Source organism: Balearica regulorum, chromosome 20 (assembly GCF_011004875.1).
Source record: "Balearica regulorum gibbericeps isolate bBalReg1 chromosome 20, bBalReg1.pri, whole genome shotgun sequence".
In the NCBI taxonomy this organism is placed as follows: Eukaryota; Metazoa; Chordata; class Aves; order Gruiformes; family Gruidae; genus Balearica; species Balearica regulorum.
The window spans coordinates 11454964-11478803 of record NC_046203.1 but is presented as its reverse complement, the minus strand read 5'-3'; the positions used below and the strand labels follow the sequence as shown (position 1 = coordinate 11478803).

Here is a 23840-nt window from a genome sequence, read left to right as displayed (position 1 = left end):
GCTTCTGATGGCTCCAGAAACATCCTGTACCAAACATCTCCCACCAGGGCTGGCAGAGCCTCCCGCTGCCACCCGTTACGGTGAGGAAACGGCACCAACAGGTAACACTGGCAATCAGATCAGCCTGTGGGCTCTCCTCAGGAACACAGCACAGCCCGATTCACTCTCCGAAGGCGGAGAGAAGATACTGACCCTACAATTCGTTACGACCCATTGGTGCTATTTTCTTCCTTCCCCCCCCCCCTTTTTCCCTTTTGTCATTTCTAGCCTGCAGAATAACAGTAGACTGGGCACACGCCTAATTCAGGAACGCTACGCAAACACCTCACAATCTTACCAAGGCTTTGTCCTTGGCTTTGCATTTCTTTAAGGCAGTGGGACGTTCGTAGGGAGGTGTGTAACACATACCTGTCTTACAGGCTTTAACCTGAATAAAAGCTAATTACAGCACTACATAAACTCACAGCACCGTTCTTCCCCATGCGCTCTGAATCCCCGATTACAGTAGTGGAGAGTAGCACCGAGAGATGTTCCCCATCTCTTAAAGGCCGTCCGATCTGAACATCCAGTTCTCCTGCAGCAGCAGTCCTAGAGCCCATTACAACTGATCAAGAAGGCAACCGAGGTCAAGCAAATACATACGCGAAAAAATAAATATAGTGAAAGCACAGCAAAAACTTCAACAGCAAGTGGTGATGTGCAGCAATCCTGGACAAGGATTACCTGATCCCACAGGTCACTGGAGCAGCTACTGCCACTTCGAAACTCCTGTGCAGACATTGGGGCTACCTGATCTCTGGGTTTGTGACGCCGAGCCTTTGCCCTCGGACCCTGCCGCCTTGCACACCGGGCTGGGATCCAGCGCTCTGCTGCCAGAGTAGCTGTTACCTCTGTATCCGCTACTCTGACACTGCTTCCTGGACAAAAGTCCAGGCTTTTGATATTTTTTCTGTTTATCTGGGACCAACTTAACAACCAGATTTCCACTCTGAACAGTTCCCCTGCTTAGAAGCAGCTGTCTCAGGAAAATGAAACACTCAAAGCTGGCATACGGATACAGCACAATTAGAGACTTCAGGAGGTCACTTTTCTGAGCCTGCAGCTGCTGTGGATTACTGGATTATGACAAACACTAAGTATTAAGCCATTGCTGGTTTATTTTAATGCAATAAAAATAATGTAATAATCAAGCTGGGTCTTTAAAAATTTTAGTGACACTTCTCATAAGAGACATAGGTTTCAATATAGCAAAAGCTCTCTTGGGAATTATGATTTTGGCCTCAGTACACTTACATAGACAAAAGTAATTAAGTTAAAACAGCTTAAAAAGTTATTGCCTGTCACCTGAGCGGAATTGCGTGCACAGTCTGAAGCTACATCTACATGAAATAGTTGAGTTGCTCTACCAGCTAGCTGATACCACGCGCTTGGGCTCTGCTTTCCAGGGCTTCACCCAGACTCTGGCACTATTCAACCTTTTGGTGACCCAGTTTACCTCACTGATTTCATAGAAAATGAACTATTTCTGGTGTTAGCATAGCAAACTGAATTGGCCAGGGCATGTGATGGGGAGAGACAGAGATCAAACGCCAGAAACAGCACAATGGAAAGGGACAAGCTGCCCCTCTTGTTGGCAGAGATCTCCATCATCATCTGGCGAAATCCCACTTCTAGCCTGCACAAGCACAAAGTAAAACATCCCAAAGTTCTCCTACACTTTCATGTTTGGATTAAGCTAATTTAGTGAAAGGTTGCTGCTGAAAGGGAGGCTGCCTTCTTTCTCTCCCCATAACTGTATGATCCTGACTCTCCCCTTTTGCCCAAGCATGGGAGCAGGCACATAGAATCTCTCCAGTTGGAGGGGACCCACAAGGATCATCGAGTCTGACTCCCTGCTCCTCACAGGACTATCTAAAATTAAACCGTATGACTAAGAGCATCGTCCAGACACTCCTTAAACTCTGACAGGCTTGGTGCCGTGACCGCCTCCCTGGGGAGCCTGTTCCAGCGAGTGACCACCCTCTCCACGAAGAGCCTTTTCCTAACAGAATTCAAGAATATTGAGGAAAATAAAAGTAGACATACTGGGTCGGATAAAGGTCTGTGTAGCTCAGTACCCTGTTTCTGACAGTGGTCAGAAGGTGATGCCTAGGGGACAACACAAGAATAGAGCAGGCACATGAGACGTTTTCCCAAAATAGTTGCCCAGCCCATAACAATTTTCAGTTCAAGGACTTTCCACTACAATAGGGTCAACTTGACTTTACTGTACATTTTGCAGCCATAGAAGGAGTTAGATCCCATTTGGGTGGTGACACACCATTAGTTCAGCCTTAATGCGGCCGCTTTAAACTACCTCTATGGATTAATTTGCATTCTAAACCAATTAGCAGAGCATAGCCTGATTATTGCATATATTGTTTCACAACAATTATATTATCTGTAGTCAGAAAGGTGCTCCCCTCCCTCCAAGCTGAAAGCACTCACTTTTACAATGTTATTAAAGAGCATGAGGTTCATCTGTCCAGGTGAGATAATGTCTGACCCTGCTGCAGAGTTCAGGCCTGGAAAAACAGGTCTTTCTGAACTGCAGTACAAATAGAAGCAAGATTTATGCTGAAACAAATTCAAATGAACAGTACGAAAGGCAAATCAGAGGTTACCCTACAGGTTTCCCTTTCAAAGCACTTCCCAAAGTAAGTTAACAAAGTTAGCGTTAATATAATAGTCGGTCCACGCAGCTGAAAATAGCTCCTTAACTGGTACACATAATTTGTCCAAATATCTTTCTTCAGTCAGAAAGGAAAGTCCACTCCATCAGTAGAGTTTTAGGCTAGCAATTTTTTGCTAGTCAAAACTGCTGAATTAGTTTATGATAAAAAAGGTTCCCAGGAAGATATTTTGAGGATGAAACTGCTGTATTTGGAGGCCTTAGCCAGAGATGGTCTAACCTTAGAAGACCCGAGGTGGGAAGAGAAGGGTGTGAGTGACACCCACAAGGCAGTGCACTCCCCTGGGACCTGGGCTCCTCATTGCAGTGCCTATTTTGGTTTTGGGGAGAGGAAAGATGGAGTGGTTCCAGACATTAGAGCTAAGTTTGAGGACAGATGCACTTGAAAATCTAGAAAATATAATGACAAAGTAAAATCTTATTTCCTTTTAAAAAAGATACCATCAAGTGTTTAAAATTCATTCATCTTCTAGAACCAAAAAAACTCCAAACAACCAAGCAGAGCAGCCATACACAGTCTCCCAGACAAATTTAAACTGGTAAATGGAAATACCTGTAACACCACCTCACCCCAACAGAAGCCACTCCAGTTTGAGCTGCATCCTTGCCTTCAGCTTTGCAAACACTCTCTCTTGCCATTTTGCTCCAAACACAGCTAGCTAATAGAGCACACACTGAACCCTGCATTGAGCTCTTAGCTGTCCCCTCTGACTCACCTGCAGTGATAACTTGCTCCCCACAGCAGCTTAGGGTGGATCTAGTTAGCACTAACGAGGGGGAAGAGGCCTGCAGTGGTGATTAGGAACTTAACGATTTGCAGGCTCAAGACCTCACAGAGCCTTGTGTCTGCATTTAATCTTGCAACCCGAGAGCATTCCCAGCAGATCCAACAGGATGGTTTTCCTGCCCAGGGTGAAGGTTTTGCAGATCAGAACATCAGCTTGCACCTGTACCACCTTCTGGCATGCTTCCTCCCCCATTTTTAGAAGAGGACAAGGTTAATCTATTGCAGTAACAGCCTCTTTATTACAGGACCTGTATTGCACTTACCACAATACATCTTCAAGAACGATGAAAACAATATACATGTTCTACAATGACTACTCAATACAGGAATAATCTGTACTTATTATTATTATTACTACTACTATTATTATTATTTCTTTGGCCATGATGATATTGAAGTATAATTTTCACAGAAATAAAGTTAAGCAAGATTCAAACCCATCCGTACTAAGAGCGCATTCTGCAGAGTACAAATGCTACGTGGTAAGCGCCATGTCCGCTACAGCTGGATCATAAATGTAACATTTTTGTGAAATTCAGAGAAAAACAAGCAGGCTATCATCAGAGCGTCCACCCTTCCTGCAGGCTTAAAACTCACAGAAAGGCCTTCAGTGTAATTCCTGACATCAGTATCATCTTCTGAGCTTTCTTGAACCAGAGAATGCAGAAGAGAGGGTGCGGCAGAGGTGGAAGGAGTCCTGTGATGCTCGGAACATCTCATTGACCTCCTTGAAGAATGATCAGGAGAGATGTTTACTATTTTCCATGTTAGAAGTTCATCTAAGAAAAGTAAAGCAAATGCAAGATGAACAGCGAGGATCTGATAATTACGGACTGTAGAGTGCACGGCCACCATGGCTCCATTTAACAATAGCCAGAATTTCTAGATAAGCAAACAAAAAGAATTTACCTTACAGCAACCACAATTTTTCCTATACGCAGACCACATTCCCAGGGCCTAAGTGCCAAAAATGCATCTACAGCCCCAACAGCCCCTTTGCTGCTCAGAACCACCAGTAAAGGGCTCTCTCCAGCTCCAGAAGAGGAGGGCACGTGGTCAGACTCCTGTGTATCTCAAGAAATTCTAGTAAGGCAAGTATAGCCAGTCTTTCTCCTTAATTATCTGTCCGTAGTGATCCAGTTCTTGTTGACAGCCAGAAGAAAAGCCTTTAAGGATAGGACTGCAAGATTTGTCTGATATCGATGAATCACTTGGTTAAACAGGAGATCACACCTACAGGCACACTCTAGAAAGAGATGACCAGTGAGTATATAAAGCAAGCTCCAGGCAGCTGATATACAAACCTCACTTGCAAGGACTTAACTAAAGCAAGTTGCTGAGGTCCACAGGCAGAATAAAATCATTAGTGAGTGAGGTTATATGCATGTATATACATGATAAAAAAAAAATCATGTTGGAAATTTTGCACCTAAATCTAACAGGCCATTTCCTGCCATAGGAAATACTTTTCCTGCCAAGGAAAGTAAAATGTTCTTTCTTTATTGATGTCAGCCATCCAAGTTGACTTACAGTAGAGAGGTTTTATTTAAACACTGAGATAAATTCTGGTGAAGTCCTCCATTACATGGGTCAGACTAGGCAACCTAGTGATCACTTCCAGCTTTAGAAATCTAAGTATCTGTGAGCAGTGTTCAACTTGACCAACCACCTCACGTGAAAACCAAAAACTGCTTTACCCTCGCTAGGACTCCAAGTTAGTTATCTCAAGAGTAAGAATGTTCTTTTCCTTTCTTTAGTGGAAATCAGAATTTAACCATAAATTTACCTTCCCTTTCCAAAAAGGCTCTAAAAATTGAAGGAGTTTCCTAAATGGATCCAAGGATGTTCCCCCCTCAGTTCTCTTTAGTGTATCCCAGCACTGTGGATGTTGACAACTAAACGTACCCCAAACAGCTTCATCCCACTGGTTCACATCTGCAGTCATCATCTTTGCAACCACTCCAGCAGGGAGAGCAGGGAGATGGTATCATCTATTTAAAGATGCTGCAACACAGAAAATTTGTGCAAATTAACTTAGCAGGAAAAAACCCGCCAAACCACTGAGGATGTATACAGTGTGAAATAAAGTTAACAGAACAAAATTGTGGAGGAATCAGGTTGTCCTCAGGTCTGAGTACATCCTAGGTCACGGCAGGCTGACAACCTGGCCTTACATCCTGTAGCTCCAGAGTTTTTATACTAAAACAGCTTTCTAGTGTCACTTAGCTGTCATGCGTAGAACATGAAACATGTTAAATGCAACTTGCAGTAGTCAAGCTTACACCTGCAAGTCACATTTTACACTGGTACAAAAAAAATTGCTGTTTGTAGCACTGGTATTAACACAGCGACACCAGAGGAGTGGCTCAGCTATGCCAGCCTGAGTGGAAAAGCAAAAAGCACGAGACAATAATGTCCTGTACCTCATGAAAACAGAAATTAACACTTTAATAATGTACTTCAACCCTCCAGGTATTGTAATTAAAAACAAATATATGCACACACCATCGTACTTGTTATTTTACCAGTGACCAAAGCATCCAAGAAAGAAAAGAGTCTGGCATATCTGGGAGATACACACGACTCGATGGTAGGCGCTGGGGCTCGGCTGGTGAGTGGGCAAGCTTTGGGTACGGCCCAAAGATGCCCGGCCCTGCCTGGCTTAGTTCTCAAATCATCTGCAAAACAACCTCGCCCTCTGGCAAAAATCAAAACACAACAAGCTGCAGCGGCTTCTGACAGTTCTCTTCACAGCACCAGGTCAACAGTCCATCCAGAAGCCGACATCAGCACCGTCTGTTACGGTCGCAGATCAACTGGTTACAACCCAACATTGCCTTCATCACAAAGTAATGCAGCACCCACCGCAGCATCCCACCTCCGAGAGCCCCAAAGTGACCGTGGAGTTAACAACAGAATACATTACTGTGTGCTAAAAATGAGACTCGAGACACATGACTTGTACACGCAGTGACGGTTTTTATTAATCCAATCACTATAACTAGAAAAGTCATCAAGCCCTCATGCACACAAGCCTTCCTTCAGGTCTGACCTTTGTCTTCACAAACCGCTGTATACTATCCCCAGCACACTTATGTCTGACACCAAAACTAACCTTTGCCTATAAACTTGTCTCACAAATGTCTGTAAACTGTCCCCATTACAGTAGTACTGCCCTTGCTACTAGAAAATATACGCTTTCTATGGAAAAAAGCTGCACTGCCAATCCCTATTCTCAATTTCAAATATCACCCCTGACACAGCACCAGATTAATGGACATGGAGCGAGTCCAGAGGAGGCCACGGAGATGGTCAGAGGGCTGGAGCACCTCTGCTCTGGAGACAGGCTGAGAGAGCTGGGGTTGTTCAGCCTGGAGAAGAGAAGGCTCTGGGGAGACCTTAGAGCCCCTTCCAGTCCCTGCAGGGGCTCCAGGAAAGCTGGAGAGGGGCTGGTGACAAGGGCAGGGAGTGACAGGCCAAGGGGAATGGCCTGAAGCTGCAGGAGGGGAGATGGAGATGAGATGTGAGGCAGAAATCCTTCCCTGTGAGGGTGCTGAGGCCCTGGCACAGGTTGCCCCGAGAAGCTGTGGCTGCCCCTGGCTCCCTGGCAGTGGTCAAGGCCAGGTTGGATGGGGCTTTGGGCAACCTGGGCTAGTGGAGGGTGTCCCTGCCCATGGCAGGGGTGGGACTGGGTGGGCTGTGAGGTCCCTCCCAACCCAAACCAGTCCGGGATTCTATGGTTCTATACTCTACCCCCTCCTGGCACTCTGAGCTGACTAACTTTCATCACCTTGCCAGGTTATCAACAGCGATAAAATCTTGTGAAATTACAGAAGTCTGGGCCAGGCACGGGGCTGCGGCCTGCGGGACAGCGATGCCCTAGCTGAAGGCACGCACACAGGCTGTGTGCCCTCACCCTCTCAGCACTGCGGGGAGAGGCCAGAGAGCATTAGGGGGGGCACAGCCCCTGCCCCCACGGGCACCCACCATCAGCTCCCCCCAGGCTCTCACCCTCTGCCCTTGCTCCCGCCCCCAGCCCCTACACCCCGCAGGCCCCCCCTGACTGCCGGTATTCCACCGCCTACCCCTGCCTCCCGCCCCAGGCTCCCGTCCGTGCCCCCCGCCAGCAGCCCCAGGCCCGCCGCCCCTCGCCCCCCGCTCTCCGTGGCGGCCCGGCCGCCCCCGCCGCCTTCTCGTTACCAGGCAACGGCGGGGGCGGGCGGGAGGGACCGCGCTGCACGCCGGGACGGGGCAGAGGTCAGAGGGCAGCGGCGGAGCGCGCGCTTCGTACGGCCGCTTCGGGCGAGGTAGGGTCGGGCCGGGCCCCTCAGCACCCATCCCGGGGCCCTCAGCACCCATCCCGGGGCCCTCAGTCCGCACCCCCCCGGGCCCCTCAGCACCCATCCCGGGGCCCTCAGCACCCATCCCGGGGCCCTCAGCACCCATCCCGGGGCCCTCAGCACCCATCCCGGGGCCCTCAGTCCGCACCCCGGGCCCTCAGCACCCACCCCGGGCCCTCAGCACCCACCCCGGGCCCTCAGCACCCACCCCGGGCCCCTCAGCACCCCCGGGCCCTCAGCACCCAGCCCGGGGCCCTCAGTCCGCACCCAGCCCGGGGCCCTCAGTCCGCACCCACCCCGGGCCCTCAGTCCGCACCCATCCCGGGGCCCTCAGCACCCACCCCGGGCCCCTCAGCACCCCCGGGCCCCCTCAGTCCCCCTTCAGCCCTCTCAGTCCCGCCCCCCCCCCCCCCCCCCCCCCCGGGTCCCTCAGCACCCCCCGCTCCCGGTGACGCCCCGTTTGCCTTGCAGGAGGCCCAGAATGGCGGAGAGACCGGAGGACCTGAACCTGCCCAACGCCGTCATCACCCGCATCATCAAGGAGGCGGTGGGTGCCGGTCCCGGGAGCGCGGCCACCGGGGCGGGGGGGGCTGCGGACGAGCGAGCTCTCCCCGGGCAGCGCCCGCTGGGGCCTCGTTGTTCGCGGTTTTGCTGCCCAAGCCGGGCCCGGGAGGATCCTCCCCGGGGGGCGCGGTGCCGGCTGCCCCCGTGCCGGAGGGGCGCTCTCGGGGCGGGCCCCGGCTGCACCCCCCCCCCGGTGATGTGCCATGTAACCATCAGAAGGAAGGTTCAAAGGCAGGGGCCTCTCGCAGCGGGACTAACTGAACCCGCTCCCCCGCAAAATGAGAGCGGAAGCAACTCCTTATCTGTGCGAAACTCTGGAGTAACTCCCGTATTAATTTAATGGTATGGGTGGTCTCGAGCTGCGAGACATCAATGAGCGTGTCTGGCTCTGGCGGGGCGGTTGGTCCGTGTCAGGAACGTGACAGTCATCGCCAGTATTGCCCCCGAGACGGTGGCCAGACCCACGTGGGTCCAGCAGTTACTTGGCCTCTGTGTAGCTTCCCGCGTCTCGGACAGCACAGTCCAGTTGTGGTTGGCTTTCAGCTGGCATCAACGTTTCTGCGATAGCATCCGAGATCCACGACTGGTTTCCAGTTGTGCTGAGCCCTCTGAATACCTTAATGGAACTAACGTGAATTATGCAAGTTTAAGTTATTTATAGCAGCTGCTGATAGAAGTTGAATTTGTTTTTCAGCTTCCCGATGGAGTAAATATTTCCAAAGAAGCTCGGAGCGCAATATCTCGAGCGGCAAGCGTGTTTGTGCTTTATGCAACATCGTGGTAAGAATTTGCTGCATCAGATAACCAGCGCAGATGATTTATAATTCCCCTCTCTGCTGGCTGTCCTGGCGTATTTGTTGCGGTATTGTCTGTGCATATAAACAAACCAATTCTTACCCTAGCCCAGTACCAGACTGCAGCAGTTGGGTTTCACACCCGTGGGGAGGGAGGGCAGCTTGGCTCTGCACACAGGGGTGCCCCCACCCCAGCAGGGACGTTTGGGCTCCCAAACTGCCGTTACCCTTAGATTATGGCTGCGTGGCCGTTCCTGGCTCCGGCGAGAGCCCTTAGCTCGCTCTCCAAGTCACGTAGCTGCGTTAGGGCAAGCGTGAGCCGACCTAGTCAGCCTTGGGCCGGTCGCAGAGAACACAGCAACGTCTTTGGGGTGGCTGGGAATGTGCTGTGCAGGCTGTCGCTCCTCTGGTGTCACATACTCTTTGTGGAATTGTCACCCAACAGCCAACGTTCAGGCTTTCTCCTTGCCCCTGGTTGTAGAAAAGTTCCAGGCAAGCAGAAAGCCAATGCTGTGGGAAAGCAGTGCAACTAGATGAAACCACAAACAGCCAATGTAAACAAGACGTATCTTAAACTACTACTAGTAAGTGATTAAAAATGCCCCCAAATGTTTACAAGATGGCTTTTTATTTTTGAAGTTGCTTGTGAGTTTAAGAAGACAAAATTGATGATAGTACCAATTAACTCTGTTTTCCTTCTTGTATTCGACTAGCGCAAATAACTTTGCCATGAAGGGGAAGAGGAAAACGCTGAACGCTGGTGACGTTCTCTCTGCCATGGAGGAAATGGAGTTTCAGCGATTTGTAGCCCCTTTGAAAGAATCCCTGGAAGGTATCGTCCTCAGTTTGTGTCCAGGGAGTCTAAGCAGCACTGAGTCCTGTTTTCCTCGAACCCTGGACAAGCAACACTTACTTGCCTGTCTCGTTTCTTTTCTCTTTGCCCAGCATCCTACACCGTGGTTTGCCTGGGGAGTAAATAATGTGCACCTTAACGGGACTGGGATAACCTTATTTCACAACTGATGAGGATTGAGAAAGTCTCATCTGCTCTCACTCCCCTATTAGGTTTATCTAAGGAAAGTCCTAGGTGCTGCCTGTAAATGTGAACTCCTGCGTCCTTTTCAGCACTTTTCTGCTGAAACTTAACCTGATTTCCTATGGAGCTGGTCAGCACAGCTCAAATAATAGGGTGAGTTGCTGCTATGAGTTCGCTGCTCCCCTTGTAAGCCTGGAGAGCAAGTGGACGTTGGACATCAGCTACTGTACTGCTCGTGCCGTGGAAACGCTGGCCTGCGATTATTCAGTGTTCTCTCTTTTTAGTTTACAGGCGTGAACAGAAAGGGAAGAAAGAAGCAAGGAAAGATAAAGACAAGAAGGCAGACTCAGAGGAGCAAGATAAGAGCCGAGAGGAAGAGAACGATGACGATGACGAAAGGATGGAGGAAGAAGAGCAAAATGATGAGGAAGAGGTGGACAACTGAGCTTGCTGATGAGACGTGCGCAGGGGTTGGGATTTGTTCAGAGGGATATAAATGCTGTAAATCAACCTTGCTGTGTCCCCTCTTGTTTCCAGTAGAGCTTTGTACTGTTCCTGTGGGGCCCGTCCCTTTTTGGCTTTACCTTGTACATAAAGGACTTCTGCTCAAGCTTTTCTCGTGGAAGGCCCGCTCCTCCCCGCGTTCCTGGGACCGGGCGCATTGTGCTGGGTTGGCTCTGGAATGGAGGGGGAAAAAAAAGAGATGTCGGATGCTCAGTACAGAAGCTGGCCAGGAGAACTTGAGAGACTGTTGGATAAGCTCGTTAAACCAAGTCAGGGGCTGAGTCAAATAGGTCATTAACCCTTTGGGGTTTAGAATTTACATGATGATGTCAGGACACTTGGAAGCTGAACATAGGAGCTTTTTATCCAAGTGAACTTGGGGGGTTTTCCCTTCATTTTCCTGCATTCTGGCTGTGCCTTCTCTCCCTGCTGCAGCTGCGACGGCGATACTGTGTCTGTGAACCGTACCACTCATGCAGCAATGCACTGCAACCGTCCAAGGTGCGGGGGTCTGCTCAGCTGACTTTCTCCCCCAAACCAACCTAAATTAAACTCCACAGCACTTAGGATTTCAACTAAATACCAAAAGTGCTTAAAAATCTGAAGCAAAATTAATGGCTAGAAGGTGTCTCGGGGTGATAAAAGGCGGCTGGATCAACTGGTACATTTGTTGGACATCAGCTGTGGGCACCGCTGGATCCAATGGTCTCACCTCCTCCGCAGACAGGTTGATGGTTGCAACAAGTTTAAATGTGGTAGAATAGAGTGGTGGATTTTGGTGGGGTTTTTATTCCAATTAGAATGGACTAATTACATCAGAGGTCTCTCGTTAGCCTTCGACAGTCGTTCCAGAGGTGCGGGCTGCCTCCCAGCGTGATGGGCTCCAGGGCAGCGAGGACGGGACGTTCCTACCCTGGAGGGCCAGCCTCACGCCTGCGGTTTTTAAAATAGCCTTCAAGAAAGATGGGCTGAAACAAGCTCTTTGTGTCCTTAGTACTCATACAGGTTTGTTCTTTCATACTTTAATTCTTAGGTTTGATGCCTTTCCTTTCTCTTCTCTGAGAAAGTTATCTATTAGAATAAGGGGTTTTTTGGGGGAAAAATGCTTTATTATGTGACTTATCTTTTTGAAGACTAATAAACCTAATATTTGAACTTAACTAAGGTCTGGTAAAGGAAACTTGAGGGAAGTTTTAGGTACGCTCAAGTAAAATACACTAATTTTGTTTACGTGCAGTTTTAAAATAGCATTTGTGAGGAACAGGATGTCCTTTTCACCAAAAAACTGATGCAGAGCTACTCTGCTTTATGCTTTTATGGCACGATGGCTTTTCACACACAGAAGCCCAGCTCCCAAAAAGAACTAAATCAACAAAGATTTTCTGCTGTCAAAGTTTCTACTGGCACAGTCAGTGACAGATGAAGTGTTATCTCCAATAACAAAAAAGGCCTTCCTTCTAGCTTTTCCTCTTTTTTTTTTTTTTTTTCTCCTTTTTGTCCTCTTTTAGTACACATCTGGGGTGCATATTCTGGAAGGGAACAATATCCAAATAAAAGCCAATTTTTTTTTTACATAAATGGAGTCTCTTGTTTCTGTTGGTAATAAACCGAGCAGGTTGCAGTTGCGTAAACCCACGTCTGAGCCTGCAGTGAGGCAGAAGCAAACTGGCTGTGAAATCGCTTACGGAGAAGGAGGAGATTTCCAGTTACCGGAGAGGCGAGGGGTGGGTGCCGATGTTTGTATCCCTGGCGGGAGGAGCCTTCGGCTCGGCCCCGGTGAGAGGCACTAGGCTGGGGGGGACAGAGGAGGGATGGGGGGAGCTGGGGTGATGCGCCGCAGTGGGCCAAGGAGACCCTGAGGAGACGATGTTCCCGTGCGGGAGCTGCAGAACACCGTGTGATAAACCTGCCCCCTGCACCCCCTGTGCTCTCAGATGGAGGTTGCACATCCTGCCCGCGTGCCGCCGGGCCTGCAGTGTGGCTCCAGCCTCCCCTGGCCTGGCATGGCCCCCCAGCACCCCAAAAACTGGCTCTGTGCCCCTACAGCACACCCAGCCCTGCCCCTGGTCTAGGTACCTGCAGCACCTCAAAGCCCTGTTGCAGGCCCCCCAGCACCCCAAAACCTGACTCCAGCCCCCCTGCAGCACCCCAAAACCCAGCCACATGGCCCCCAGCACCCCAAAGCCCTGTTCTATGCCCCTCAGCACCCCAAAACCTGGCTCCAGGTACCCCTGCAGCACCCCAAAAACCAGCTGCATGTCCCCACAGCACACTCAGCCATGCTCCTGCCCCCTTCCAGCACCCCAAAGCCCAGCTCCAGGCCCCTGCAGCACCCCAAAACCTGGCTCTGTGCCCCCACAGCACCCCAGGCCCTGTTCCTGTCCCCTATAGCACCCTGGTGACCTGCTCTAAGCACCTGTAGTGCCCCAAAGCCCTGCTCCGGGCTCCCCTAGCACCCCAAAACCCAGCTGCATAGCCTCACAGCACACTCAGCTGTGCTCCACGGCCCCCCAGCACCCCAAAACCTAGCTCCAGGCTTCCCCCAGCACACCAAAGGCCTGGTCCAGGCTCCCCCAGCACCCCAAAACCTGGCTCCAAGTCCCTCTGCAGCTCTTGAAACCCAGCTGCACGCCCCCACAGCACACTCAGCTGTGCTCCAGACCCCCGAGCAACCCAAAACCCTGTTCCATGCCCCTCAGCGCCCCAAAACCCAGCTGCATAGCTCCACAGCACATTCAGCTGTGCTCCAGACCCCCCTAGCACCCCAAAACCCTGTTCCATGCCCCATTCAGCTGTGCTCCAGACCCCCCCTTAGCACCCCAAAACCCGGCTCCAGGTGCCCCCCGCAGCACCCCAAAACCCATCTGCATGGCCGCACATCACCCTAACGCCCTATTCCATCCCCCCCCGCCTCAGCACCCCAAAACCTTTCTCCATTCCCCTCCACCCCCTAAACCCCCGCCCCTCCTCCACGCCGCGCCGCCTCCAACCTTTTCCCGCGCTCCAGCCGCGCGAGACTTCCCGCCATCTTCCCCCCCCCCCCCCGCGCCTCAGGTAGGGTGTGACTATGTAAATAAGGGGGGCGGGGTTATGCAAATCGAGAGCTCAGAGGACGGTCACACGGCCGGAGCGGGACGCGGCGGTGGCGGTAGGTGAGTGCGGGGAGCTGGGGTCGGGGACCGGGGAGGGGGGGGAACCGGAGCCGGGTTCCCCGGCTCCGGTTCCCCCCCCCCCCCCGGTCCCCGACCCCGGCCTCTTGTAGGGCTGCCTAGAGGCCGGAGATCGGGACGATTCCGGTTTTTGCTCGGTAACCCGTAAATGCCAGGGGGGCTGACCCTCCCCTGCTCACCCTGCGGTGTAATTACAGACCCTCCCTGAGCATCCCCCCGTTTCCAGATCCTACCTGGAAAAGGAAATCTTCGATAACGTTCTTGACCTTTGTTAGTGACTGTTAATTAACCCGCAGTTCTGTTTTCTCCCCAGGGAGCTCCGCTTTCCTAGTCTGTCCCTGCTCCCCACCTGGGATTTCGGGAGCTTGCGTGTGTCTCCGGGACTTCAGGTAAATAGTTGTGTACCGAAGGATGACGCTGCATCCATTTCTGTATCCCGAAATGCTGAAAAGCAACTTCCTCGTCTCTCGGTAGCTCGGCGGTGCTGTCAGGAGCTGGAGCAGACCTTTGCAGCTCACCCTTGGCGTGCGTCGGGTCTGGCTTCAGCCCGTCCGCCAAGTTTGTTTCGTTCGTGCTAAACGGGAGGGCGGCGTGTGCGTGGTTTTCTCGTTTTTGCAGTTGCTTCTCTTGCCTCGAACGCAGCGAGGCACCCGGGTCACCGCGTCGGGCCCGGGCTGGGCAGAAGTGCGGGTTCGGGTGCTGCGGCTTTGGGCTGGCCCTCGAGCAGTCCCAGCGCGGAGGAGCAAAGGTGAAATGTGCTCTGTGCCGCGGGGCTGTTCGTAAACCCCTCCGTACTGAGGCTCGGGTGTGCATTAAGCAAATTGCTTTAGAAATCCAGATTTGGGCCTTTAATGGCAGAGGCGCTTGTGCTCTGCTGGGAGCCCTAAGGGGATCTGGGGGGGGAACAGCCCCATTCGAGGGTGTAACGTACGTGGTGGTGCATCGTCCCCTTATTGCGGCACCTTGCTCTGCCCCGCTGCCATCCCTCCCCGGCTGTCGGGCAGTTGCGGGGCGTGTGGCAGCTCTGCGGCTGTAACACCCCGGTGCCCTCGTCCGACCGGGTGCCCGGTGTGGGAAGGTGAGCCTGCGGCCTGCGCCCGCCAGCTTCTCCCTCATCTCAGGAGGGCCTGGCAGCAGAAGGGTGCTCCACCGGGGCCCACCCGCCGCAGCTGCTATCTCCGCTCTGCAATTCTGCGGGTGCCCATCTCCTCCTTCCCCGGAGAGGGCGGTTCCTGGAGCTGTGGTGTCTATCTGTCCCATACAGAGTCAGGTGCCTCTGGTCCCACCCGCCCCCCCTTCCCCTTCTTCCCGTGGGATTAACTGTTTAAAGCATTTTTTGGATTTTTTTGTTCACCGAGCCCTTTGTTCTCGCTCACTCCCTGCCTGCAGCCCTGCCTGCAGCCCTGCCTGCAGCCCTGCCTGAGCCGCCAGCGGCCGCACTGGGGCTGCCAACTCCAGTTCACCCAAGGGCCGTCCCGTTCCCTGCGAGTAAGGACAGCAGCAGCAGCTTTCCAGGGCTAAAAATTCCTCGCCAAATGATGCCGTGACGCTGCCAGCATGCCCGTCAGCTGGTCTGCATCCCGCGCAAGCACAGTCTGATCTTTTTATACCGTGTTTTTATACGTGTAAGCCTGTGGGTAACTGAGAGTTGCCTTTTCCCCCGTCCCCAAGCAGAGGTGATTGCCCGGGGTGTGAGAGGCTCGGTTCAAGCCCTGCACTGAACGCGATGTCGCTGTATTACGAGCGCCCTGTGCGCTGGGGTGGCCTGATGCAGACTGAGAATTTGGCTCAGCACTAGAATGTCTGAAGGATCTTGAGTGTGTAAAATAGGTGAATGCTTCAAATTAAAGGTTTTCCAGCAGAATGGAGCCATCTGCAGCCCAGCTCCCTTGCTGACTGCCGCTGCGAGCACTGCTGTAAAACTTTCTCCCCTGGACCGTGTCCTGGGATGCCAAGGGAGCCCTGTGCTCGCTGGAGAGAGCCGGGTGCAGGCCCCCGGGGGGGCGTCAGGATGGGTTCCCTGCGGAATCCCATCCTCCTGTTCGCTCTGTCTCCTGTGGGAATCCCTGCCCTGCCCAGGGTCCCAGTGGAGGAATCCCGCTGACTTTCAGCAGCCTGACTCCAGCTCTCCCCCCACTCGCCTCCCTTGGGTTGCAGCCCTTAAAACAAAATCTGCGGTAGGCCCTTTGCTGTTTGTTCCCCAGGGCACCCCCGGCTCCTCCGCACGGGGCATTTGTGGGATGTGGCCCTGCGTGTCCAGCTGGCAGAAGTCGTGGAAGCCGCTCCGTACAGTCTGCTGCTCGGGTTGTGGTTCCCAGGGCCGTAACAGCTGCTCCCTCTGTGCTGCGGCCAAACGCCTCGTCTCAGGGCAGCCGCCTTCCCCCGGCCCCTTCCCTCATGCTGTCACCAACCACATGTTGGTGACAGTTTAACGCTAGTGGAAATTTAAATCTTAGTGGTCTAATCGCAGAATTACCACTAAATCTAACTGTTACAGAAGAAGAAAATATTGCTACAGAAGAAGTTTCAACAATAACATAGCTAACACTTGATTTATGTATATTGAGTAATTGCTCTCTGTTACCCCTGAAGTCTGTTTTGCCCAAGTTTTCTTTACCACCAGAGTTCTGTGACCGCAGGGTTCAGAGCCCTGGTCCCTTCAGGGTGCTCCTGCACCTCTCTCCCTTCCCGTGCCCGTGCTCTTCTGTAACTGCACCTTCACGCTGCGGCTACAAATACCTTGTGCTACACAGAGCAGTTTTCGACTACTCGAAATTGTATCACACAATTATATGGCATTAAGCAAAAGTAAAACAAATTAAGCAATGACCATCTTGTCACGAGAAAACTGCTGGTACAGTTACGCACACTGGAAGGAGCAGACAGAGCCCGAGGAGGGTGGTAGTCTTGAACCGTGTGAACGTAGTTCTGCTGCGGGAGGACGCCGGTGGCTGCAAATTGGTGGTTTCACACACAGAATCGGGAGGTTTTGCGGAGAGGCGTCAGCATCATCCCTGTTTACGGGAAGTGGTGTGTCCCGCAACACCCACCCGGCACAGGGCAGCGCCCAGGGGTGCTGGGATGAAGCTGGCTGGGCAGCAGCTCCTGCTCCCTGTGTGTGCCCGGAGCAGGACAGGGACGGTCCTGCAGTGGCTGCCTGGATCTCAGTCCCCCTCGCACGCACCGCTAGCCATGGCTTACCGGGACGCCGCCACTAACCAGCCTGCCGGTTTCTTCTGGTGTTTCAGAGTCTCCTTCCACAGCCCCCTGGTGAAGGCCCAAGATGCAGGCAGACTCCCTTCTTCACAGTGGCTACTTCCACCCGGTGCTACGCTCCTGGCAGTGTACAGCAACCACCTTCGATGCCTCCAACCTCATCTACCCCATTTTTGTCACGTGAGTGAGCCCTGGCTCTCTGGGACCATGCTCAGGTTGACTGGTGCAGGTGCTCCACGAGCTACTCCCCAAAATATTCCCTGTGGACAAGCCTGGGGTAGAGGCTTCCTTCTCACACCGAGTCCTCACATCTCTGTCCCATCCACCTCCTGCAGTGACAGCCCTGATGCGGTGGAGCCGATCCCCAGCCTCCCTGGACAAGCCAGGTAAGAAACCAGCCCCTCCGAGCTGCGTGCCAGTCGCTGCCGTGCCTGAGCAGGGTTGACGTATGGCTGAGATGAGCGTGGGTCAGGGTGACGCTTCCAACCTCTGTGGTCCCTGCCGTGGGGATCCCCCAACATCAGGCAGGATGGGAGCATTCGTCCGCCATGGAAGTGGAGGGAATCATACTGGGGATGTTGGGAAAGTACCAGTACTGGCAGGAAAAGTGCCACGGTCTCACGATGCCCCACAGTACTCGCATGTCGTGTGGGCTGGGCACGCAGGGAATTTGGAAGTGAATGGGCTTTCCAGCAGCAGCTAGAAAACCTGTGCAAGGACACGGGCTCTGGTCCTGCATTAGATCTTGCTGGACTGGCAGATCCCGTCTTCATCTGCTGCTACGTTAGCAGGGCTGTAGTCACAGAGGCCCGAGGGGAGGTGGTCCTGTGGGGATGTGGGATGGATCTGCAACAGGGACACCAAGATAAGGGATCCAAGGGCAGGGCACGCTCATCCTTTCAGAGCAGAGAGTGTCCGTGCCCAGCAGATAACGCTCCTGTAGCCCCAGATAAGGTCCTGGATTGTTCTTCCCAGTGTTAAGGCAACACCTCCCCTGGACCTCCAGCTGCTGCTTGGTGTGGGTGCTGGTGGGTGCTGGATCGCTCACAGACAGCATCCAACTCACAGACCAGCATCCGAGTCCCACGGGGCAGAGCTGGGTGCCTGGCAGCCCCCTTCGCTTTGCTCTTCTCAGGTATGGAGTCAACAAGCTGGAGGGGATGCTGCGTCCCCTCGTCGAGGATGGTCTGAAGTGCGTGCTCATCTTCGGGGTGCCCAGCAAGGTCCACAAGGTCAGCGTGTGTGGTGGTGGCAGGGGGCTTGGGGTAGCAACAGGGGGTGTGGGGGAGAGAGCAGTGTGGGGCCGGGGGGTCTCCTGATCCCACAGGAGCAGTTCAGGGTCTCTGGGCATGCCAGCACCCCGCTCGGCCAAGCAGGGCAGGGATGGGAGACCGCAGCGACACCCGAAATGCTCCTGGTGACTCTGGCTGTCCTCTGTCCCTTTGAACGAGTGGTGGGTCACTGCAGGCAGAGGAGAGCAGTCGGCCCTGCGCTGCAGGATGACTTGGGTAGGGCATCTCCCGTACGGCTCCCCCTGACCCAGCCTTGCGCTGGGAGCTGTTGTGGGCGGCCCCGAGACCTGCCCTTACTGCTCAGAGACACTGCTCTGTCGCCCTCTTCCATCGGTGGTGGTGACACCGCCCCGCGTTACAGGGTCTTGCAGTTCAGAAAATGCTCCTTGGGCGGAACTGCTGCTAGGGAGGATTTGGTGGGACACCCTCAGCGCCGCATGCTGAGGCATTTCTCTTCCCACAGGATGAGACAGGCTCCGCTGCTGATGCCGAGGACACACCTGCCATCCAGGCTATCAAGAAGATCCGCTCCACCTTCCCAGAGCTGCTCATTGCCTGCGATGTCTGCTTGTGCCCCTACACCTCCCACGGGCATTGCGGTGAGAGCCTGGGGTCCCGGGCTGCTCTTTGGGCATTTTCCTGGCACTGGGATTCTTCGGGGGTTTCCCATTTTTGCTGAGGAGCTCAGGATGCTGGTGGGGCCTGGCCAGCTCTTGCCCCAAGACTTGGCTCCCCAGCACTGGTGCAGTTGAGCCTGAGACCTGTCCAGTGCTTTGACAGCAGGGTGGGAGGCATGGGTGGTTCAGGCACCCGCTCCCTGGCCTTCTGAGTCCGTCTGAGCACCCATCTGTGTCCCCATCTGTCTTCCCTTCCCTGGAGCATCCACGTGCCGTGTCCAGTGCCTGGAGTGCTGTGTTATCGGTCTCCTGGTCCCCTCCTTACCCAGCTCCCTTAACACATTCCCTGCTGTTGCTCAGAGCATCTCCGTAGCTTGTCCCAAGAGCCACACTTCCAACCTAGGGATCGAGGCGGCCAGCCCCTCGCCTAACTCCAGGTTTGTCTCCTAGGCATCCTGCGCGAAGACGGCACCATCCAGAACGAGACCAGCTGCCTGCGGCTGGCAGAAGTGGCGCTGGCCTATGCCAGAGCGGGTGAGGAGTCTCCTGGCAGCGGTACCCGAGTTTGGCAGTCTGGCTCCAACCAGGAGTGCTTTCGCTGCGAGCCGGGGGAGGTTCCCCCTGCCCTCCTGGCGCCAGCCCCAACAGAGCCGCACGCACCCCCGGCCCCTCTGCCCTGGGGCCACCTCCTCCTGCAGGAACCGTCACAGCCTCAGGCACTGCTCAGCATCTCCGCTCTCTCCCTGCAGGCTGCCACATCGTTGCCCCCTCAGATATGATGGATGGGCGCATCGCGGCCGTGAAGAAGGCGCTGATCTCCAATGACTTGGGCAACAAGGTGAGCTCGGGATCTGCGTGTGCCAAAGGCAGGAGTGACATCTGCAGGGAGGCTGCAGCACAGCGGGACTGGGCAAGTGGTGGGAGAGGCAAACGCCCGCATCGCCCAGGATGTGCCGCAGGCGTTTCCACACCCCAGTGCACGCAGGAAGGGAATGTCCTTGGCTGGACACGGGGACAGCAAGGTGCCAGGCCGCTGGCAGGGGAAGCAGGATGTGGGGCAGAGTATAAAACAGCCGTGGGAGGGAATCACTACTGCCCTGGTGCTGGGATGCAGCACCGAGCTTCCAGCCCTCACGGCTCCACCCTCCTCTGCAGGTCTCAGTGATGAGCTACAGCGCCAAGTTTGCTTCATGCTTCTACGGTCCCTTCAGGTGGGTCTGTCCCTCAGCCGGCAGCAGCCCCGGCCGGCGCCAGGCTGCCCGGGAGGTGCGTTCCCAGATAGTTACTTGGGAACGGGGCTCGGCCAGAGCCTGGGCCGCAGCTGGGGCCACGCTGGTCACTTCGGAGCGCTGTCCTCCTACTTCCCAGTGCAAAAGGGAGACTAGTGTACATTTCCCATGAGAGGCTGGCTGGTGGGAAGATCACCCGGGTGATCTTCTGTCCCACCCCTTCACCTGCTTGTCCTGGGTGCTGGTGGCAAGGCAGGCAGGGAGGGAGCTGCCTGCAGCTGCCAGGAGCAGCGAGGAGGGGAGTCGCAGGAGCTGGGGTTGCCCCAAAGGGTGGCTTCAGGGACAAGCTTCAGCTCAGTCAGCTGTTAGACCTCATCCCACGAACGGCCTGACACCAACAGGGCATCCCTGAGGAACCTGCCTTGGAAAAGAGCAAAAGGGAAATGTCTGACAGGGTTTTACCCCAGACTATGGGCAGGGGGAGGGCAGCGGGTATTCAAGCAGCTCCCAGGCCATGGCCTGTCAGACCTCCTAGAGTGATCCTGGGGTGCTGAGGCTTGGGACAGCCCCCTTTTTCCTGCCCCCGATGGCCCAGGTCTTAGCCTGTCCTGATGTTTCTGAAGCTTTGCAGGGCAAGAGGCACAGGGAACCATGCTGGTCCTCACACCCTGCCCTCTGCCTTGCCTGTCACCAGGGACGCTGCGCTATCCAAACCCGCCTTCGGAGACAGGAAATGCTACCAGCTGCCCCTGGGTGCCAGGGGCCTGGCGATGCGCGCCGTGGTGAGTGAGCCGGGGTCGGGCTGCCCGGGGCGGCACCAAGGGTCGTGGGTTTGCGGGGAGCAAGCCCAGGGGTGTTGGAGGCAGAAGGAGGCACACCAGCCAAAATGGCCGAGGGTCTTCCCTCTCAAGTGAGAGAAACGTGACGCCCGTCAGCCTGCCAGAGAGCTGGTCCCCAGCGTGCGCTGGGAGCCTGGAGTTGGTGACCCTGTACCCTACTGTGGCTTGAGGCGTTGGGTCCGGGGACACGCAGCCATGGCTTTCCCCAGGCACTGCCTGTCTGGCGAGGGGAGCATTGGCTCTTCCCCGTCACAGCCCGTCTGTGGGTTCCAGTGGCTGTTAGGGACTCAAAACTTCTGGGGAAAACCAACTGTGGACTTGCTGGAAAATGTTCTTCTACCTCGAGCTGCCCCATCGCGCGCGTGTTCCCCCCGCAGGACCGGGACGTGCGGGAGGGAGCGGACATGCTGATGGTGAAGCCGGGGATGCCCTACCTGGACATTGTCAGGGACGTCAAGGCCCGAGTAAGTTCCTTGTGCAGGGCAGCGAGGGCACTGGGTGTCCCTGGGGGAGGAGGGCGAGGGGAGGTGCGTGTTTGGGATGGGAGATTTGGACACCCAAACCGGAGGGGGATGCGACCGCTGGTTTTACACGTCGGGGCGGGCACTGGGGCACCGCCGGGTCCCTCCGTGCTCGCCCTGGGAACACTGGGGTGCCTGGGCAGGGGCGCCCCCCCGGCTGACCTCTCTCCCCTCAGCACCCCACGCACCCGCTGGCCGTGTACCACGTCTCGGGGGAGTTCGCCATGCTGTGGCACGGGGCCCAGGCCGGGGCCTTCAGCCTGGAGGCTGCCGTCAGGGAAACGGTAACGGCCTTCAGGCGCGCAGGTGAGGCGGGCGGCCCCGGGGCCTGCCACCCCCCCCCCTCCCGCCCCCGCCCCCGCGGCCGTGCCCCCCCCCCGGGACGGCTCCAGCGCCTGTTCTCTCGGCAGGGGCCGACGCCATCATCACGTACTTCGCACCGCAACTCCTGCGCTGGCTGAGGGAGGAGGCGGCGGCGGCGGGACGGAACTGAGCGCGGGGGGCGGGACTTCCGGGGGCGGGGGGCGGGGCTTCCGGGGGCGGGCGGTGCCGCGGCGCAGGTGGGTGCAGGCCGGGGCCGCCCGTGGGCCCCGGGAGCGCGCGCCCCCGCAGCCGCACAGCCCCGCCGTTCCGGGAGCCCCGGGACACCCCGAACCTCCAGCCCCCGCGTGCCCCCCCCGCACCCCCAGCCCCGGGTGCGCACACCCCCCCACACCCCACCCCCACCCCGGTCTGCACCAGCAGCCCCGGCCGGGGAGACTTTGCACCCTGGGACTCGAAGCGGGGCCTGCCCTCCCCCGCCATATCTCGCTGCAGACCCCAGAGGGGGCCTGAGCCCCCCACGGGAGTCACTGACAGCAGTGGGTGCGCCGCGGGCCAGGGCCCGGTGCCCACACCCCTCTGATACAGCCGGTGCGAGCCCCGCTCCGCAGCCGCACGCTTCCAGCTGAGCACCTGGCGCTCAGCCCCCCCTTTGTTCCAGGTTTCCCTTAGGCCTGAGCTTTACTACAGCCATGCTTAGGCTCCGCTTACTAACGTGGGACGTGAAGGACACACTGCTGCGGCTGCGGCAGCCAGTGGGGGAGAGCTACGCGGCCGAGGCCCGGGCTCACGGGGTCCGGGTGCAGCCGGAGACTCTCGGTCAGTCTTTCCGGGAGGCGTACGGAGCCCAGAGCCGGCGCTTCCCCAACTACGGCCGGGGCTGGGGGCTGAGCTCCCGGCAGTGGTGGCTCCACGTCGTGGAACAGACCTTCAGGCTCTCGGGCGTGCGCGAGGACAGAGTCCTAACGCTGATGGCGGAAAACCTCTACCGTGACTTCTGCAGCGCCCGTAACTGGGAGGTGCTGCCAGGAGCCGTCGAGACTCTGAGCCGGTGCCGCCAGCGCGGCTTCCGCATGGGGGTGGTCTCCAACTTCGATAACCGGCTGGAAAACGTCCTCCGCCAGTGCAACCTGCGGCACCACTTTGAATTCGTCCTCACCTCCGAGGATGCAGGCTTCGCCAAGCCGGATGGGAGGATCTTCGAGAAAGCCCTGCGCCTCGGCGGGGTCCCCCCGGAGCAGGCGGCTCACATCGGGGATGACTACACCCGGGATTACAGGGCAGCCCGCACCGTGGGCATGCACAGCTTCCTGCTCCGGGCTGCGGGCCAGGACAAGGAGCCGGAGGTGCCCCCCGAGCACGTCCTGCCCGCGCTCGACCACCTCCTGGCTCTTATTGAGAGGGGGTAGCTGTGTTTCAGAGGAGGACCCGCGCCACTGCGGAGCGGTGAACTGGTCCTGGCGTGGGATTTCTTGCTGCCCGTTGGGCAGGGACAAGAAGCGAGCGCTTCTGAGCGCAGGGAGCAGCGCTGCCCGCAGAGCAGGGGGGGTGTTCATGCAGTAAAACGTATCTGAGGCTCAGCGTTGCTGCTGCTTTCATCGTTCTAAAACCGCTACGGAAGAGGGTCAGCGGTGGTGTCCCCCCCAGCAGAGCTGGGGATGGGGTGAAGCTGCGCTCCAGAAGGCTCATTCTGGGGGGAGGGACAGCCAGCATTCCCCTCTGCCCGACAGCGACGATGGGAGGCAGTCGCATCCCTCTGCTGGGGGCAAAACAGTCTGGATTGCGGGAATTGAACTTAACCTACTGTCAATTAACATCAACTTTGCAGTACTGATTTTGGTAGTGAGAAATAAAGAAGAGAAATTTTAAACAGTTAAGG

The 23840-nt window shown here is 55.6% G+C and overlaps 3 protein-coding genes across 7 annotated transcripts; all 3 read left to right on the top strand.

Annotated features, from left to right (window-relative positions):
* The first annotated feature begins 7763 nt into the window (after window positions 1-7763).
* Window positions 7764-11916, top strand: POLE3 (DNA polymerase epsilon 3, accessory subunit). Of its 3 annotated transcripts, none has more exons than XM_075772065.1 (6): window positions 7764-7825; window positions 8330-8405; window positions 9117-9202; window positions 9930-10048; window positions 10537-10712; window positions 10790-11916. In XM_075772065.1, the coding sequence occupies exons 2-5, from the start codon at window positions 8340-8342 to the stop codon at window positions 10695-10697; spliced, it is 432 nt and encodes a 143-aa protein (XP_075628180.1). In that variant the 5' UTR covers window positions 7764-7825; window positions 8330-8339; the 3' UTR covers window positions 10698-10712; window positions 10790-11916. The 3 variants fall into 3 exon arrangements, with proteins under 3 accessions (XP_075628180.1, XP_075628181.1, XP_075628179.1); XM_075772066.1 differs by having other exon boundaries at window positions 11192-11308; XM_075772064.1 differs by having other exon boundaries at window positions 10537-11916.
* A 1922-nt stretch (window positions 11917-13838) lies between these two features.
* Window positions 13839-22198, top strand: ALAD (aminolevulinate dehydratase). Of its 3 annotated transcripts, XM_075772061.1 has the most exons (13): window positions 13839-13908; window positions 14240-14315; window positions 17175-17322; window positions 17478-17528; window positions 18278-18374; window positions 18898-19033; window positions 19502-19585; window positions 19801-19889; window positions 20207-20262; window positions 20975-21062; window positions 21497-21583; window positions 21817-21946; window positions 22051-22198. In XM_075772061.1, the coding sequence occupies exons 3-13, from the start codon at window positions 17210-17212 to the stop codon at window positions 22131-22133; spliced, it is 1014 nt and encodes a 337-aa protein (XP_075628176.1). In that variant the 5' UTR covers window positions 13839-13908; window positions 14240-14315; window positions 17175-17209; the 3' UTR covers window positions 22134-22198. The 3 variants fall into 3 exon arrangements, with proteins under 3 accessions (XP_075628176.1, XP_075628177.1, XP_075628178.1); XM_075772062.1 differs by lacking the exon at window positions 21817-21946 and having other exon boundaries at window positions 22051-22169; XM_075772063.1 differs by lacking the exons at window positions 20207-20262; window positions 21817-21946 and having other exon boundaries at window positions 22051-22172.
* Window positions 22199-22363: 165 nt separating this feature from the next.
* HDHD3 (haloacid dehalogenase like hydrolase domain containing 3) lies at window positions 22364-23541 on the top strand. The gene has a single exon (XM_010303751.2). It carries the CDS (start codon window positions 22654-22656, stop codon window positions 23368-23370), a length of 717 nt encoding a protein of 238 aa, XP_010302053.2. The 5' UTR covers window positions 22364-22653; the 3' UTR covers window positions 23371-23541.
* Window positions 23542-23840: the final 299 nt, after the last annotated feature.